General features: G+C 41.7%; 1 protein-coding gene across 3 annotated transcripts in view; it reads right to left on the bottom strand.

Annotated features, from left to right (window-relative positions):
- disc1 (DISC1 scaffold protein) overlaps positions 1 to 20469 on the bottom strand; it is a 248571-nt gene that overhangs the window by 203574 nt on the left and 24528 nt on the right. For all 3 annotated transcript variants that reach the window (XR_005630805.1, XM_039737724.1, XM_039737722.1), the window contains exons 2-3: positions 3426 to 4429; positions 2834 to 2903 (exon numbers count right to left, since the gene is read on the bottom strand). Coding sequence is in view for 2 of the 3 variants with exons in the window: in XM_039737724.1 (XP_039593658.1) it covers positions 2834 to 2903; positions 3426 to 4429 (1074 nt within the window). In the remaining variant the exon portion in view is untranslated. The remainder of the gene's footprint in view (positions 1 to 2833; positions 2904 to 3425; positions 4430 to 20469) is intronic.

The raw sequence follows: 20469 nt of genomic DNA, 5'->3' as shown, positions 1-20469 counted from the left end.
GTTATGTGCCACTTACCAACCAATGAGGCCTTACCTCTACCACTCTTGTCCTTCTATTGAGGTGCAGGACCCTGCTCCCAACTTTTTTAAAACACATTGCTGGCATCATATTCAAAATAAGTGCATATTTTTCAAAAAACATTAAAATTTGATATGTTGTCTTTGTACTATTTTCGATGACATGATTTGAAAATCCCCATTAGGGGTTGCACTTAACACAGCAACCCAACTGGTTTGGAAATGAGGTTGTATACTTCGGCCACCTTGGCTTTCATTCTGGATACAGAGATGTCTCACGAGACATCTGTACTGCGTTTCATTGTAAACTCACAAATAACAATTAAAAAAATGACTATCACTCATGCATTTGTTTTAAAGAAAGTCCAAACTGCCCTAATGAGAATATCAGGGAGTGGCCGCTGCCTAATTTTCTCTAAAAATCTCTTTGTCTTTGTCTTTTTAGGAATCACTGGCCTCACGGTGAATCTGAAAGACAAGGGATGAACATGAAAACCGACGACGTGATAACAAATGCACAGGCCGAGTAAGGAATTCAAAATGTCATCAGACTGTTTGGATCTCCCCTAAGCATGAAATATTCTGAGAATGGAAGACACATCACACGGGGTAGGCACGGCACAGAAAAGGGCGTCCATCAAAGCTCAGTAGCCAAGCACTGTAACACTAAACATTCTGAGCAATGCATGCTGTTATCTCTTAGTTTATGTAAGGAATGCTAACTACTCGTGAGCTGGAGTTTTGCTCAGGGGTCTCTGGGAGCACAGACACAGGAGTAAGGCATACAGAACATCAGTAAGCTGATCAGTGTCTTCTGTTAAGTACACTGGAGTTCTGTATCATGACGCGAGAAAGTGTCAACGTGTAGCACGCTGGTCGGAAATTTAAGTAAGAACATCACTGTACTCTGTACTCGTCACAATACTACTGAAGGGACCTGAGGCACGTGATGGACTATCTATCTATCTATCTATCTATTATATAGTGCCTTTCATAGCTATCTATCTATCTATCTATCTATCTATCTATCTATCTATCTATCTATCTATCTATCTATCTATCTATCTATCTATTATAGTGCCTTTCATAGCTATCTATCTATCTATCTATCTATCTATCTATCTATCTATCTATCTATCTATTATATAGTGCCTTTCATAGCTATCTATCTATGTATCTATCTATTATATAGTGCCTTTCATAGCTATCTATCTATCTATCTATCTATAGTGCCTCTCATATCTATCTATCTATCTATCTATCTATCTACCTATGTATTATATAGTGCCTTTCATAGCTATCTATCTATCTATCTATCTATCTCTCTATCTATCGATCTATCAATTAGTCAAGCACTGCATGTCATACAACACCACGCACCATATGTGAGGTGGGCACCATGTCTCAAGTTTCATTGCAACGTCAGGCACAAGGTTAGGCTGACCTATTTGTATTTATCCATTTTTAAGTGTAAAGAATGTTATGCTTGATTTTATTGTGGTAACAAATTGCAGAATGTGCTTCTGTCTATTTTAGCTTGGTATTACACAGTTTGCAGAAAACATTTTGACTTGTTGGTTTAAAATGTTCCCAAAATATTTTGCATGCTTTGTTTTCAGTGAAGGCTTCTATTGTGCTTCCAATAGTAAAATGAGATGCCATGTAGTGTAGTAAATGCTGCCCTCATGTGTCTGATTAAATGAACAACACGTCTGAAGTAAGTCTATATCAGGAGAGGTCATGTAGCAATGCATACCTGACTTTATGGTGTAAACTTAAATGAATTTTGTAGTGTAATGATTAATTATGAACAAGCTGCTGAGAACATTCATGTGGTCCTTGCTGACACAATACTTCTACACAGTCTCTGATGTTTTTTCTGTTCTCTTATTCTGCATTCAGTAAAGCACAGCAGTGTGATTTTTAAATTCATATAACATATAATATTTCATTTTGTTATAGCTTTAAATGCTTAACTCTTTTTTCTTGTTTTCCTATTGATTTGCCTTTTTCTATGCAGTTTACCACCCTAATTGTATCCTAATAATGGCAAAAAACAACAAGGTGAGCAGACAGCAAAGGCAGAAAGGCTGTAACTACTTCAGCATCAGACCCACATGCTCATTAGTAAATGATGGATTAAACAACCAGAACACCTAGAAAAGCACAATGAAAATCATGACGGGGATGTGAAGTTTAAAAAAAAAACACAAAATTATCTCTATGTGACATTAGATAATTAGGTTTAATTTAGTATTTTCTTTGTCTAGCTGAGAGCGTTTGTAAGCTCACACAGCTTTACAGCACAGGCACCGCAAACAATAGCTGCTGTTAAACAAATGTCCAGCAGAGGGCAGCATATAACAACAGCAGACAAGGACAACACTGAAGATAAGCGAGCGAGCGAGTGAGTGTGGAATGGCAATGAAGAAGACGTTCAGTCCAGAACCGAGAAGAGCTTTCAGGCCTTCAGGTCTGATAATCATTAAACCATTGAACCCTCTAACATTAGCAATAACATCTGCGTTTAATTTTTTTACTTAAACACATGATGCTTCCACTCTTTAGATTTTGAAGAGCTTTATAGTACTTAATTCTAACTAGAAATCTTTAACCATCATCTAACACATCCTTTCCATCTATCTATCTATCTATCTATCTATCTATCTATCTATCATACAGTGTATTTTATATCTCTTTATCCATCACATATCCATCACACTAGTGCCTACACATGTTGGTGTAAAATAGTAAATCGCATATCAAAAGCCAGACCTTCGGCCGTGAGCAGACCACGCTGCATGTCTACAGTTACCTCTGTCATAGTCGTCCTCTTGAATGGCTTTTTCCTGCAGTCGTAATAACTTTAGTATTAAGGATTCAATCTGTACAAAGAAATGAAGAGCAAGTTAGGAGAAAATACAAAACAAAAGACAACGCACTAACAGCAGCACAAACGTACCGTTCATTCAGTAGAAAAGTGCAACTAGAGTGCGACGGCTTTTAAAGTGCACTTTGTTATCATTTATCATTTTTGCTTGGCTCACATTACCATATGTTAGGTTATATGTTAGGCCTTTATCCCGGCTAGGAAGCCTGTCCTTCCTCTCTGGCACTTACACCCTTATACAAATATTTCAGTTGGTTGTTACATAAAAACAATCTTTAAAAATATGGCCATTTTGAAAGAAAACTTGGAATAATTAAGTGCAAGGTCACTAAATTGCTCAATGAAAATAAAATGATGAAGTTGCACAGCCCCCTGGGGATATGCATGTCTGGTTAGAGTCTGGTAACTCTAAAGTATCACACCACTCTGTTTCCACGGACACAGAAACATCCAACATCTTCACACGCTTCCCAATCACTTTGGACCATCAGAACATGAGAGGGGGGTCAATACTAACCTTCACGCTGGCTCTCCTGTTCTGCAGACAGTCGTTCAAGATGCCGTCATACTGCTTCAGAAGCACATCGCAGCTGCTCTCAGTAGTGGTGGTGCTGCTCTCATAGCCCGAGGTAACTGAAGACCCTGCAGATGCTGCATCTGACAAATCCAAAGAGAAAGAGAAAGCAACCTCTGTGTCGAAGGGTAACATGTCCAAGTCCTGCAAGCCCTCCTTAAGTCCGGTGTCAACCACTGACTGGACTTCATCGCTCTGACTAAACTGCCAAAACTCCGGGTCCTTCCACAGGTCCTGGTCAGGTAAGCTGTCTGCACCATCTTTGGGGAGAGTATAGTCGAGCCCAGCATCTGCAAATAAGAGTTGAGGATCTTGTGCCAGCACAGACTCGGCTGACTTGCTTGACTGTAAACTGCAGCTGCCAAAATCCTCCTGGTAATCAGGAGCCAGTGAGAGCTGAATGAAACTAAAGCTGGAGTTGAAGGTGTCATCACTGGGTTGGCTGTCCTCTTGTTTCAAATCACTTGGACGCCTTTTTGCTGGTGACCAATCCAGGTCCTCACTCCGTGTTGGGTTTGCAGCCTCATTGTCTTTGGGCACCAGAACAGTACCACGTCTGCTTTGCAAGCTGGCCATTTGCGATGTTTCCAACATGGAATTGTTGAGTTGGGACTGGACGCACCTACTCTCTGGTGACTGGTTAAAAAGCTCTGCTTGGGTCCTTGTTATCAGATCTGAATTTACTGTCCCAGGCCTTTCAAGTACATTATTTGCAGGTGACTCCGTCTCACCCAGTCGAATACTGCGTACTGATCTACCAACAAGTCCAACATTTTGCATATCTGAGCAAGCGGTTCTGCTGATAACTGGTCCTAGGCAAGGTCTTTTGCTGTTTTCCTCCATGCTGAACTCCAGGCATTGCTTGGGGGCCCCTCGCATATAACCGGGCCTTCTGTGAAGTTTCTTCCTGCGGGAGCTCCCACCTGTAGACTGCAGCATCGGGCTTCCTGCAACACAAAATGTTAAACGATGAGTAAATGAAACCTTTTTATTACAAAGTGAGTAAATGGACTGAGATATGAGGTCAGTACAGTTGAAGAAAATGCAGTATATCCTTACCATACATGGATAGTTTCTAAACTGCTCAAAAAAGTTAAAGGAACACTTTGAAAACACGTCAGATGTAAATGGGTAAAAAAATCCTGCTGGATATCTCTACTGATATGGACTAGGTAACGTGTGTGAAGGACAGCCGGGTCCCATGCCCTGCAGGGACGCCCCTGCTGCTTATGTTCCGGGGGAGCCACCATGGGCACTCCAGTACCTCCCCTGGGACGCTTGGTGGCAGCCTCCATGGCTGACGGTGATTCCCCAACCACCCGCAGGGCTCCATGGGAGATGGAGTCCTCCACAGCCTGGTTGGGGGCTTGGATGGCCGCTAGGGGGGGCTGCATGGACTCAGCAGCCTGGCTGGACGAACCTTCAGCCCCACCCGGAGGTGCAATTAGGACCAGGTGGTCAAGCACCTGGAACACTTCCGGGTGGGTTATAATAAAGGCCAGCCACCACCACTCGAGGAGCCAGGGTCGGGTGGAGGAGGACTACGCTTGTGGAGGAGTAGTGGAAAAGGAAGAAGAGTGTGTTGTGATTTAGTGTTGGTGCTTTGGGACTGTGTTTGGGCTGTGTGGCACGGGGAAGACGTGTCCCACAACTGAAGAAAAATAAAAATATTTGTGCTTTTCATACGTGCCTCTGTGTCTTTCTGTGTCGAGTCAGACGCCTATATAGCGCCTTTGTTACACGTGTTAGGAACAAAAGGATGCAACATCGTTTGATGGAAATGAAAATTATCAACCTACAGAGGGCTGAATTCAAAGACACCCCGAAAATCAAAGTGAAAATATGATGCAGCAGGCAGGCTGGTCAATTTTCCAGCAACTCCAAATCGTACTTAGTAGTTTGTATGGCCCCCACGTGCTAGTATACATGCATGATAACATTGGGGGGTGGCATGCTCCTAATGAGACGACGGATGGTGTCCTGGGGGATCTCCTCCCAGATCTGGACCAGGGCATCACTGAGCTCCTGGACAGTCTGAGGTGCAACCTGGTGGCGTCGGATGGACAGAAACATAATGTCCCAGAGGTGTTCTCTTAGATTGAGGTCAGGCGAGTGAACATGGGGGCCAGTCTATGGTATCAATTCCTTCATCCTCCAGGAAATGCCTGCATACTCTCATCACATGAGACCGGGCATTGTTGTGCACCAGGAGGAACCCAGGAGCCACTGCACCAGCATAGGGTCTGACAATGGGTCCAAGGATTTCATCCCGATACCTAATGGCAGTCAAGGTGCCGTTGTCTAGCCTGTAGAGGTCTGTGTGTCTCTCCATGGATATACTGTACCTCCCCAGACCACTACTGAGCCACCACCAAACCTGTCATGCTGAATGCTGTTACAGGCAGCATAACGTTCTCCATGGCTTTTCCAGACCCTTTCACATCTGTCGCATGTCCTCAGTGTGAACCTGCTCTCATCTGTGAAAAGCACAGGGTACCAGTGGTGGACCTGCCAATTCTGGTATTCTATGGCAAATGCCAATCGAGCTCAACAGTGCCAGGCAGTGAGCACAGGGCACACTAGAGCAAGTCGGGCCCTCAGGCCACCCTCATGAAGTCTGTTTCTAATTGTTTGGTCAGAGACATTCACACCAGTGGCCTGCTGGAGGTCATTTAGAAGGTTCTGGCAGTGCTCATCCTGTTCCTCCTTGCCCAAAGGATCAGATACTGATCCTGCTGATGGCACAGGTCTACAAAAAAACATTTTTTGTTTGCTACTGGGGACTTCCGACCAGCTCTTTAGGTTTTTTACACTGATTTCCTATGTGAAATCTGAATTAAGCTAGCACGTCAGGTTTTTGACATACACATCATTGACATTTTGACATGTTTGAATATCAATATATCAAGACAATATCTGGAGTTTAAACTTTGTCCCACCAAAATTGTTTTGATGTGTTAATTCTGAAAACAGACCCGATGACGATACCAGCATGTTCTCCACAAGTTCAGCATAATGCTCTGTTCTGTGATGGCCAAGAAAATTCTGGACAACCTGCACGAATGCTTCCCATGCTGCTGATTCAGTTGGCTTCAGTTTCGTTTTGAACTCATCGTCAAGCATCAGTTCACAGATTTCAGGACCAACAAAAACACCTTCCTTAGTTTTGATTTCACTTTTCTCAAGACCAAACTTATTTCTTAAATGCTGAGACGCATTGCCGTTTCCGTCCATTGCCTCGACAAAATTTTCAAAGTAATGGTGAATCTAATTATCAAAATGTCCTGAAATACAATGTTATGTTAAGGAAACAGTAATACCGCCGACCTACTGCAGCATTAAGTCTTAGTTGTGTCATTATGCTTTAGAGTCATATAAGACTTGGTAATCAGTAACAAATATTTTTTCCGCTAATTAAAAATGAATCATTTTTAAAAAAAATAAATAAGGACAAGTTAAACAACTCATAGCTGTTAGTAGTGTGTGTCATCCCTGGTGGAATTACCGGTATTTATCAAAATGGTTATCCATCTTTACTGTCCAGTCTCCCTGGTTGTCCAAGACCTGGAACATCATAACTAAAAATCGGAATGTGCTGGACGAAAACGAATTTCAGATTTGGAGTCAGCAAGTGAAAACTGTTAAAGAATAGGTGAAAGAATCCCAGTAGCAAAATGCTTGTTGACCAGTGTGGGTTAAGGACCTTCTACGAGGGGCCCTGTCCAGCTCTCCTACAGTAACCGCCTGTGCCCTGGAATCTCCTCCATGCCCTTGAGACTGTGCTGGGTGACACAGCAAACCTTCTGGCAATGACACGTTTTGATGTGCCATCCTGGAGAAGTTGGACTGCCTGTGCAACCTCTGCAGGGTCCAGGTATCGCCTCATGCTACCAGTAGTGACACTGACTGTAGCCAAATGCAAAACTAGTGAAGAAACAGTCAGAAAAGATGAGGAGGGAAAAATGTCAGTGGCCTCCACCTGTTAAACCATTCCTGTTTTGGGGGTCGTCTCATTGTTGCCCCTCTAGTGCCCCTGTTGTTAATTTAATTAACACCACAGCAGCTGAAACTGATTAACAACCACCTCTGCAACTTAACTGACCAAATCAACAGCCCAGAAGTTTCATTGACTTGATGCTGTACTCTCATTAAAAAGTGTACCTTTAATGTTTTTGAGAAGTATATAAAGGTGTAACCCATATGGCAACCACCCAGGTCTACTCAGATCTATCCACGGTAATGCACAGTACAGAAAAAATTCAGAGAAGCAACACATGAGATTGAGCTGCATGTGTGTTACACTTAATGGGTGCCAACATGTCTACCTGGCACTGAGAGACATGGGAAAGCTGTTGACCCCAATCCATAATTAGGATCAGGATTTGCAATTGTGAGAGAATAATATGAAGGTAACAATAGTGAAGTATTTTGGTCTGCAGTGCATACTGAAATATATAAGCATTTGTTTTAGAAATGTCATGAAGAGAACTACTGAAATGTTTAAGTGGATAAAAGACAAGAATGTACTTGGAGAATGGCTGATGTAATACCCAAAATCCACTAGGAGATGATTAAGAGATCAGATGATGTCCTGGACAGTTGTCACATACACCAAGATTTCAAGGATAATAGCTGAACCTAAAGGTTATAAGAAGAACAAGAGTGCAATAGAATAGACTTATTTGGATAAGTTATTTGGGTGTATGCCAACAAACCTACAGTATTAGAGTACACGTATGCATTAATCAGTACAATTATGTTTTTAAAATGGACCAATGCCCTTATTTTTTTATTAATTCTGTAACAGACTACTGTGATTAATGCTCCCTCTTCAGCGTTTGCTCCCTCATCATCATATCTGAAGAGATCATTAAAGAGGCATGAACAAAGCTTCCTCCTGCCTGGTTCCTTACTCAAAGATGTCTTATCAAACTTGCCCTAGTAGAGGATAAGCTTTGTTCTTTAATTAATATGTTGATTTCTTTCACACAATTGTTCCACACGAACGAGGAATTGCGGGTCAAAAGCAATTTACTTAGGTCCATGCCCTTTGTATACATGACCCCCATCACTACTACCAATTGGATGGTTCAGTGAAGTTTTCGGATCAGTCCTACCGTGGCCACTCGAGCTTAACTATCTAGAGAAAGTAAAACTCATAACAAGGTTTCCATAGGGGATCATGTGGAAAGATCATTACTAGGCCTCAATGGGTGAGAGCGTAGGGCCGGCACGTCCACCTGACTGCATCTAATCCTGCCATTTCTGCTTAGTCCTGCCTTTCTCCTTTAGTGGGGACAGGACCAAAGCAAGCATCCGGTGCAACCCTACTCGCTCCCTGCACTTGACCCCATTGGTCCTAACCAGTCGTCCCACACAAACCGGAACAGTCACAATGTGTTCCCTTCCACCCTCCCTGCCGGTCTGCTTTGCTGACAGAGTTTAATGACTTTATTCTCAAGGCTTCAGGGGGGATTGGGATTACATCAAGAATCAGCTCTGAGCCCTTTCCTGTTTGCAATGGTGATGGACAGGTTGACAGATGAGATCAGACAGGAGTCTTCATGGACTACGATGTTCACGGATGACATTGTGATCTGTAGTGAGAGTAGGCAGCATGTCTTCCAGGATAGGTGGAGGTACGCACTGGAGAGAAGGGGAATGAGAGACAGTAGGAGTAAGATGGAGTACAAGTGTGTGAATGACTAGGAAGGTGGAGGAAAGATGTGACTGCAAGAAAAAAAGTTGGTGAAGGTAGACAAATTTAAATACTTGGGTTTAACAGTCCAATGCAACATAGAGTGTGATAGAAAGGTGAAGAAGAGAATGCAGACAGGGTGGACTGTGTGGAGAAGAGTGGTGGGAGTGATTTATGATAGAAGAGTATCTGTAAGAGGGAAAGGGAAGGTCTATAAAATGGTAGTGAGACCTGCTACATTGTATGGTTTGGAGATGGTGGCACTGAAGTGAAGACAGGAGACAGAGCTGGAAGTGGTGGAGTTGAAGATGCTATGATTTTCACTCAGAGTAACAAACATAAACAGAATTAGGAATGAATGTATTGAAGGGACAAGACAGGTACGACAGTTTGGGGACCAAATAAGAGAGGTCAGATTGAGATAGCTTGGGCATGCGCAGAGGAGAAATGAGGGGTATAGCGGGAAAAGAATGTTGAGGATGGAACCATCAAACAAGAGGAAAACAGGAAGGCCAAAGAGGAGGTTTATGGATGTGGTGAGGGAGGACATGAAGGCAGTCGGTGTAGCAGAAAATTATATAAAAGACAGGGAATGATGGAGACAGATGATCCTCTGTGGCAACACCTAAATGGGAGCAGCCAAAAGAAGAAGAGAATGTTGAGGTTTCAACTGTGTTAACAAGCCACTACATTCTGATTATATTCCACGTGTCCTCTGTGTTTTACACTCTTTTTCAAATGAATTTATTAAATTTAAACAATGGCAGCAAAGCTTAGTGACAATGAAAGAGTTTTGCCAAATGCTCCAAAGTGCAAATGCGTTGTGATGAGCTTAGTTGATTTTTCAGACACAAAATTATGTGTTTATGGTTACACATCACAAAATTGAATAGTAAATAGGGTCCGCCAGTACCCAATCCCATTTTGCTTTGTGCCCTCCTCCACCATAACCTATCATCTATAGGGTAGGAGCGAAAGCTTTGGATTCATTAGGCATTTCGATCTATGGTTTTTGACAGATCTCGATGTTTTAGGGTTTCCTGATACCGAAAACATCAATATCTCAATGATGGATGTGTGTGTGTGTCTGTGTGTTACAGTTTCTTGAGGAAGCTCCAGATCTAAAACAGCTGGACAAAAAGATACCAAACTCGAAACTCAAGCCTGTTATGATCTGACGATGTGCTGATTAATTTTAGAGCCAAATCGTGCAAGAGAAAGAGGCCTTCTACAGAAACCATCAAATACCATAATTCTGCCATTAATTATGAATTCTTCTCATTAGTTGCTATCGTAATGACCTATTTTATGATCAGATCAGCATCAGAGCGGTAAATAATGACTGAAATGTTATAGAACAGTTTGGGTAACTTGGTTCCTAAGGCACAAAGCCTACTGACGCTCACATACATTCTCATAGGATCAATTCTTCAGTATCCATGATTTCTATTTCTACTGAGTTATTTAGGAATGTGACCCCCGCTGATAACGAGAAATGGCGGTACAACAAAGTTTCGGTGCAATTCTGAACCCTAAAGAAATTAAAGGTCAATGTTTTTGAAGTGAACATTATTTATTTTCACAACTGAGGTGTGCATTGTTCAGCCCTGGACAGCGGTGTCCAAAGGAGCAAAGACATAAAACGAAAGCATTAAAACTGAACAAGTGAATCCACAGTAACGATGAGAAAGCACTTCTGAATCTGGAGAAAGCATACAGATTGGATAAAATGTACCTTTTTGTAAAAATATTGCATATTTTTGTGAAACTCCTTTATTTTTAAAGATATCTCGCTTCCCATTGCACTTTGTTCCTGTAATATTCTGAGTTACGGACTGCTGAGAATTAGTTTGTGCCATTTACTGATTTTTGTTTTTGTGTTTCTCCAGCACTATCACGTGTTAAGATTGTTACAAGACGGCGTCTGCAGGGATTATTGTGGTAGACAAGCAAAGATCGTGAGATTGTAGCGCGAGATGAGAATTGTAATTCAGGCCAGGAAGATCAAAAAGAAACGCAACCAAACAGAGCTCAGCGGTGAACCAAAACTCAATATCAAACTCACAAAAGGACACCAAAAAATGAAATGAAACCAAGCACTTGGCCAGCTATTGCTAAAGATTTTAAAATGTTTATCCGAATGAGAGTTACGCAACTGCCGCCATATTTGTAGAGTAAATAAGCACTTATGTCACAAATGTACCAATTGTAGTCACATGACATGACTCCCATGTCACATAAACAAAAAACAAAAATGAAACGAAATAAACTTTATGAAAATAAGCAACAATGGTGGGACACCTCCACAAATTGGTTTTACAAGGAAAAAAACTAACAAAGATTCAAAACACCACATATAGAAACATGCAAGTACTACGATGATTGCACACAATTTTAATTTCTTGTGCGTTCTTTGCATTCCCTTAAATATTTGGTCCATTTACTTTTCTGTGTTGTGTAGAAACAATTTTATTGTTATTCTTTAGGTTTCTTTTGAACAAGTTAATATTTTTTCAACTTAAAGTCACACAACCCCGTTTGTTTTTCTTGTATCACGGGGACTTTTTGTGTATGGCTGCTACGGCGTTGCTAGGCTTGGATGACTGGAAGGGCCTGACGCGTGATGTCATTGTTGCAGTGGGAGAAACGTTGATATTGCACACTTGTGGGTTGTCCAAGATTTTGGATGAACTTGCAAATCGTTATGTGTGCTTTTCGCCTTTTATTCTCTGTTTATTGAAATTCTCGCTGCCTCCTTTAGATCACAAATTATGTCTAGCATTTAGGTTCTGGTGCTTGGTGTTATCATCATTTCAATCAGTAATGTTTATTTCATGGCTTATGTGTTATGAAGTAAACCAGGGCCTCAGCGAGCCCCAACCCCTCAACACATAGTCCCCAGTTTCAAATAACAGATGGTTTATTCCTCCAAAATACACAATACCTCTCCAAGTTAACAAAAAGCACAGGTTTTCTCTCCACAATGCAATTCTTCTCCACAATTCCCTTCACCACCGCACTTCCCTCCTCCAGTTTAGTGTTGCTCCATGTCCTCCCAGCTCCGACTCACCTGGGTAAGGGAGTGCGGCCCCTTTTATTAAGGTATTTACGGAGCCAGGACCATTACCCAATGGAAGGACTTACGGATCATGTGAAAGTCCATTACAGCAGGGAGATTGTCTTCCTGCAGCGCCCTCTTGCGGCACACAGTGACCCCAGGAGGGCTGCTCTGCTGGACTACATATCCTGTTGCCATGCCCTGCAGGCTTCCAACTGGGAACTGATATCCAGGGTTGTTGCCATCTAGCGTACTAGGGGAATAAAAAGTTCCCAGTGACATCTTCCCTTTTCAATGGGCTGTCCGTCCATCCTTTCTGGTCTTTCCTTCCTGGTCTGATCCCCTTCTCCTCCCCGACTATGATGCCTATTTGCCTGTTAGGAGACTCCAGTCTGGGTAAAGAACCATCCCCTCTTCTGGCTGGGATGCCCATCTAGACTATATGGTATCTACAGTGTATTTTCTGTTTTACTGTGGTGAGCTGGCACCCTGCCCAGGGTTTTGTTTTCTTGCCTTGTGCCCTGTGTTGGCTGGGATTGGCTCCAGCAGACCCCCGTGACCCTGTAGTTAGGATGTAGCGGTTTGGATAATGCATAGATGGATGGATGGATTTTCTGTTTTACTGTTATGTTTGAATTATTATTTTCTGTGTTATTTCTGTTAGGTTTGCTCATCCACTTTAATAAAAGAGACATCTGGTTGATATGTCTCTGTTACATGCCATTTGGTATGGGGTTCATAAAAGGTGTGTGTGATGCACCAAATGAATTGCATTTTATTACTGCACTAGCAGATGTGTTAAAGAAGGAAAGAGAAACAAAAGGAAACATTTTGAAAATAACGTAACATGATTGTCAATGTAATTGTTTTGTCACTGTTATGAGTGTCGCTGTGATATATATATATATATATCAAAATACCCGCGCTTCGCAGTGATGTCGTGTGTTAAAGAAGTTATAAAAAAGAAAAGGAAACATTTTAAAAATAATGTAACATGATTGTCAAAGTAATTGTTTTGTGTATTTGGTGGCAGCGTCACAAAGTTGTTTTCGGTAGCTGCATCAGAAAATGTACCACGACGTCTGACACGCCTCCTTTTACTGTTTTCTCACAGCTTGGATTGCTGCTGTCATATATATATACACACACACACACACACACACACACACACACACATACATACATACATACATACATACATACATATATATATATATACATATATATATACACATACATATCTTCATATCTATATACAGTACATATCTACATATACACATATATACACTCACCTAAAGGATTATTAGGACCACCATACTAATACGGTGTTTCCCCTTTCGCCTTCAGAACTGCCTTAATTCTACGTGGCATTGATTCAACAAGGGGCTGAAAGCATTCTTTAGAAATGTTGGCCCATATTTATAGGATAGCATCTTGCAGTTGGAGATCTGTGGGATGCACATCCAGGGCACGAAGCTTCCATTCCACCACATCCCAAAGATGCTTTGTTGGGTTGAGATCTGGTGACTGTGGGGGCCATTTTAGTACAGTGAACTCATTGTCATGTTCAAGAAACCAATTTGAAATGATTCGAGCTTTGTGACATGGTGCATTATCCTGCTGGAAGTAGCCATCAGAGGATGGGTACATGGTGGTCATGAAGGGATGGACGGTCAGAAACAATGCTCAGGTAGCCCGTGGCATTTAAACGATGCCCAATTGGCACTAAGGGGCCTAAAGTGTGCCAAGAAAACATCCCCCACACCATTACACCACCACCACCAGCCTGCACAGTGGTAACAAGGCATGATGGATCCATGTTCTCATTCTGTTTACGCCAAATTCTGACTCTACCATTTGAATGTCTCAACAGAAATCGAGACTCATCCGACCCGGCAACATTTTTCCAGTCTTCAACTGTCCAATTTTGGTGAGCTTGTGCAAATTGTAGCCTCTTTTTCCTATTTGTAGTGGAGATAAGTGGTACCCGGTGGGGTCTTCTGCTGTTGTAGCTCATCCGCCTCAAGGTTGTGCGTGTTGTGGCTTCACAAATGCTTTGCTGCATACCTCGGTTGTAACGAGTGGTTATTTCAGTCAAAGTTGCTCTTCTATCAGCTTGAATCAGTCGGCCCATTCTCCTCTGACCTCTAGCATCAACAAGGCATTTTCGCCCACAGGACTGCCGCATACTGGATGTTTTTCCCTTTTCACACCATTCTTTGTAAACCCTAGAAATGGTTGTGCGTGAAAATCCCAGTAACTGAGCAGATTGTGAAATACTCAGACCGGCCCGTTTGGCACCAACAACCATGCCACGCTCAAAATTGCTTAAATCACCTTTCTTTCCCATTCTGACATCCAGTTTGGAGTTCAGGAGATTGTCTTGACCAGAACCACACCCCTAAATACATTGAAGTAACTGCCATGTGATTGGTTGATTAGATAATTGCATTAATGAGAAGTTGAACAGGTGTTCCTAATAATCCTTTAGGTGAGTGTATATATATACATACCTATCTACATCATATATACATTTATATTATATATATATGTGTGTGTGTGTATGTATGTATGTATGTATGTGTGTGTGTGTGTATATATATATATACACACACATACATACAAACATACACACAGGTATATATATATACTTGTGTGTATGTTTGTATGTGTCTATATGTGTGTGTATAGCTTTGGTCACTGAGTGCAAGGGAAAAATAATAAAATATAGTCTATAAGTTATTAAACAGTAAAACATTAACGTTTTAAGAAGTACAGGTACATTGAGCACTACTGGAGTGGTTGCGGGTAAACTACATTTTAAAGACTGTGTAACACAACAGGTAAGTAACTAACAGCAGCTAAAATGTATATGGATCATCTCTCGGTAGTAGATCCCTTTTGAAAGGCGCTACAACGGCTGTGGTATAGAAATTACATTTTCTATGTGAGCGTTCAAATTTGTGCCTCTGGTAATGTGCCTTACCGGCATTTAAAGAAAATTAGTTTTGTGTCCTCTGCAGTGTTAAGCGAGAAAGGCTTTGGTTTGGGATAAAAGGAAAAAGGTGTAAAGAAAGGAAAGTTTGCCTTTTTCTTTTATATAGTATAGAGATGTGTTCGCTGACGTTATGATCGCCTTTTGAGGACAGTCGCGGTGGGTCTTGTGTAGACTGGTGAGACGTCCCTGCCATTAATCGGCTGTGATGGCACTGTCAGTCCTCCACTCGTGTGAGTGTCTTCATAATCCGAGTTGAGGACCTCATAATCGTATACGTGCAAAAGAAAGTGTGAATCGCCTTAATATTATTTTGCCGTGGTGTAGAAAAGGGGTCCGTGTTTGCACTTGTCTGGGCTATAGCGCAGGGGAGGATGAAAAAAATTAAAAGTGCTCACTTTGACTTAAGGCAGAAGCGCAGTCAGCGTCTCAAAGGCCGGCACAGCTATGCACGCGCGCTGGCTGCTCGACTTTTGCAGGGCAGGAGACCACAGTTTTTGCAGACACGTTCATGATATCAAAAGTCTCAGCACTCTTTGGAGGTCATTCATATATTATATATATAGCAAAATACCCGCGCCTACAGGAGAAGTAGTGTGTTAAAGAAGTAATGAAAAGAAAAGGAAACATTTTAATAATAACGTAACATGATTGACATTGTCATGAGTGTTGCTGTCATATATATGCCTGCCTAAATAAGTCACCCTCGCTTTGCTCTTACTTTTTACCGTTCATTTAATCATGGCTAGTGGCGGAAAAATTATAAAATGGAAGGAGGATGGCTTTACCAAAACAATTATTGATGGCGAATCGATTATTCATAAAGCTTGAATTGGTGATCTGTTTTTCTGTGTTAACCTCATATTTTTCATACTTCTTCTCAAACTAAGGTGGTGCGAGGGTAAAATGAATCGGGATCGCTGATCAATGTAATCGGTGTACCAGGAAATCATGCATTGACAAAAGCTCCCTTTGCTTGTAATGCAAAGTGTGATTAAATGCATTATTTTTAAGCGTTATGGAGCACATGCATGAAGCTTCTCAGCTGTGCTTGTGCTAAGAAAAGGAAAGATTTTAAAAATAACGTAACACGATTGTCAATGTGACCTTTTGTAAGTAGTGCCTGGAGGATTCAGTGTGGAGAAACTCTAGAGACAGTGTGTGTATTAACTTGTGGATTTTTCTGTGAGTATTTGGTGGCAGTGTGCGAAGTTGCTTCGAAGACAGCGTTAGCTGAGCTCAGCTCAGACCGAAATGAGATGAATGGGAGGGGAGATGATGACGTGACTCCCCCACCCGCCTTATCCGTCAATCCCCACAAACACAGTCTCGAATTTGCATAAGCACACCCCTTCACCTACAATTTTAACTTAGTTACAAAGTGATCAAAACTCTCGTTTATATCCTGCGTCCTCTCATTAAACTTGTATCCCGCATTACCTGTGGGCATGTGAAACGCCAGCGGTAGCCTGTCTATGAACTTAATTTAAAGTTTAGGTTTACACCTTGCTTTCTTTCCGAGGTAGCAGGACTCATGAATATGGTAGTATATGTCACTCGCTCGCTTCTTATTGTTTCGCTGCCTTCTCAATTATATAATGCATGTTTTCTTCAGCGCTTTTTGGAGGTCTTCCTGGTTTTCTACGTACTGCGTTGACAGTCAGTTCACGTGATTACGTGGGAGGCGTGATGATGTCACACGAAACTCCGCCCCCCACGGCTTTCAAGCTCAACTCCATTACAGTAAATTGAGAAAAATACCTTCCAGTTATGACCGTTACACGTAGAATTTCGAAATGAAACCTGCCCAACTTTTGTAAGTAAGCTGTAAGGAATGAGCCTGCCAAATTTCAGCCTTCTACCTACACGGGAACTTGGAGAATTAGTGATGAGTGAGTGAGTGAGTGAGTGAGTGAGGGCTTTGCCTTTTATTAGTATAGATACATTACAAAATACACTTTAATGTGTACACAAAATGCCACATGGGCTAATAAAGATACCAGTCTGAAGATGAAATGTAGTGAAGCCTTTCCAAAGACAAATTCCTTTAAATCAGTCCTAGTTAGTGTTGGATTGGTACTACAACTTTGACTTTGGTACCAATACCAGCTTAGGACTTGGTCCAAAACTATTCCAAAGCAAATAATGGATAACTCGCACCACTGACATCACCATCACACAGCCTCCTTGAATCCCAGTGGCAATGGGTGGCACAACTTCACAAGATAGAAATGCCCAAAACAAAAATGGTGTCCAAAACTGTTGTGAAAATGAATCATTTTTAAATAAATATCCAAATCTTTTTCCCAGGATAAGAATGCATAAGAAAGAATGCATAACTATTTTTAGAGCTAAAAGAAAAATCAAATACCATCATTAATCAAAACATGCAACCCATTACAACACACTGCTACTGCAACCTGCACTGCACCTAAGTCATCTCTATCTCTCACACTCTCGAGTTGTTCCGGTGGTCTTCAAGGTCACACATCAGTTTTAGTGGGAGAGCCGTTCACCCAGGTGCTGCAGCACCCCCTGTCATTGTAGTTCTCTCTGGGATTTAACTTTGCCCTGTGCTACCCTGGAGAAGTCCACCCCTCTTGCTAGACACCCCCTCCCCATCCTAATGACATTAATTAGTACACACAAAAATAAAAAACTGAGAATTTTCATACAAGAGCACTGCTTACTGTATGAGTGAAAAAGGGCCGCTTTTGGCCTGCCCCAGAGTATCACTCGTCTGCTCAAACACAGCCAGGCTCCCTTTCAGAAGAGCTTAAAGATCCGATTTCCTGAGAAAAATTTGGGTGCTATGAAGAGACGCTTTGTTTCTTACAGAATTTACAATTCTCGCTGCCCAGCTGCCTACCCCTGTTACAAATTCTCAGAAACACGAATAAGTGACTCAAGCAGCTGAGGCGGGACACATTTCTTTTTATTAATCTGCCACTTGTTTCTGCTGCTGCAGTTTCTAGTGAGTTGATGTGGTTTGTAAAAGGATTATCACTTAAATTAAAAACTAAGGAAACACACCGTCTCCATCTAATAACACGCAGCCCCTTCACCTGCCTGTGGTCACATATGAATATGACAGGGTGGGCCAGTGCTAGCCTTACAGCTTCCAGGACCTGCGCTCTGTTCCTATGCTGTTTTTACACTCGCCGTGTAGGATTACTTGGGGTGCTCTCATTTCTTTTCACGTGCCAAAGAGTGGGGATTAAAGGATTAAGTGTGCAAGTTTAAGTTATTTTACACAATCATTGTATACATGAATTTGACCCTGTGTGACACTGTGTTCTTAGGGGAAGCATTTATTATAAATTAAAAAAATACTAAGGATCTATCTATCTATCTATCTATCTATCTATCTATCTATCTATCTATCTATCTATCTATCTATTATGGCAGGTAGGATCCCCAGCCGGGATGCCTGGAAGAACCAGGAGAGGGCCAATACCTCCCCTGGGCCACAAGAGGGCAGCCGCCCTGGTCTACATAAATAATAATAATAATAATAATACATTTTATTTATACAAGGCGCCTTTCAGAGAACTCAAGGACACCGAACAAACAAATAAATAAATAAATAAATACAAAACACAATTATAAACAACTTAAAACATCAGAAAATCTAAAAATTAAAACCAAACAAAACCACTATAATTAGGAGGAAGAAGAAAAAGCCATTTTAAACAAATGTGTTTTAAGTTTACATTTGAAAGATGAATATGATTTGATATTTCGGAGATCCGCAGGTAATGAGTTCCAGTGCTTGGGAGCAGAACGGCTGAAAGCTCTGCTCCCCATGGTGGTTAGACGGGAGGGAGGAACGGTCAGATGGGTGGAGGAAGAGGATCTAAGGTTACGGGATGGAATGGCAACATGTAGAAGGTCAGACAGATATGGAGGTGCGAGGTTATGGATGCCTTAAAAGTTAGTAGCAGAATCTTAAAATCAATACGAAACTTGATCGGGAGCCAATGAAGCTGCTGCAAGACCGGAGTAATATGGTGAAAAGATGGGATTCCAGTGATGATACGTGCTGCAGAATTCTGGACTAACTGAAGCTTGTGAAGAGATTTATTTGGGAGACCAAAGAGGAGTGAATTGCAGTAGTCCAGCCGAGAAGTGACAAGACTATGAACAAGAATGGCAGTAGTATGAGGAGTGAGGGAGGGACGAATGCGATTAATATTACGTAAGTGGAAGTAAGCAGACCGGGTGATGTTATTAATGTGACATTGGAAAGATAAAGTACTGTCGAGGATGACACCCAGACTCTTGACATGAGGGCCACGGGATCAAAGCTTTGCAGCTCATCCCTGTTGGGGACCATGACCACCACTAGGGGGCGCCTAAACAATTATGGAACCCTGGATGACAGCACTTCTGCCACACCAGGAAGTGTCACCGGAAGATCATCATGGAGCACCTGGAGCACATCTGGATTATTATAAAAGAGGATGACTCCCTCCAGTAGATGAGCCAGAGCCGGAGTCATGGAGGAATAAGTCAGAGCTTGGGAGGAGAGGAGTAAAGGCGGCAGAAGTACTGAGAGACTGAAGGGACTGTAATAAACGTGTGTGTTTTGGACATTCAGTGTCTGGCTGTCTGTGTCCAGGGGCTGTCATACCACTCTATCTATCTATCTATCTATCTATCTATCTATCTATCTATCTATCTATCTATCTATCAGTTATATAGTGCCTTTCCTATCCCCATCTATCATATCAGTCTCTGCCTTTTTTCTCTTCATTCCATTCTGCTGTGGTACATAAAACACAAGGGCTACAGACAGATGTAAGGTTAGGTAGTTTTGACGTAAGGTTGTTGCCCTCGTGACACCAGAGAGTGGTGAGGTGTTGTATGTTGATTAGCACATGCTTGGAGGACTTCTACTGTACAGAGTACATGTGACAATAAAGAATCTATAAACTTAAGAATTTCCATAATATATCTGAGACATGTCCTAAACAATCTAATCAAGAGAATACCTCGCTAGGTCATAGGTTTTGGGAATGTCCAAACACTTTATTAATGCTGCATCTTTTAACAGTTCTGATGTCTGAATATACATTGGGGTCTACTCCAAAGTGGGGCCTCTGTTTACATGGATCTTTGAATGAGGAGAGGAGTGGTGTTGAGGTTTATTAATATTAAACGTTGAATATTTAAGAGCTAGTACTAGCTATATATTTTATTGGTCTAAATCTTATTCACAGTAGTTTATAAAATA

The sequence above is a fragment of the Polypterus senegalus genome, chromosome 16 (genome assembly GCF_016835505.1).
Source record: "Polypterus senegalus isolate Bchr_013 chromosome 16, ASM1683550v1, whole genome shotgun sequence".
In the NCBI taxonomy this organism is placed as follows: Eukaryota; Metazoa; Chordata; class Cladistia; order Polypteriformes; family Polypteridae; genus Polypterus; species Polypterus senegalus.
Note: the sequence above shows the minus strand (reverse complement) of the source record. Positions and strands in the feature narration are given on the sequence as shown.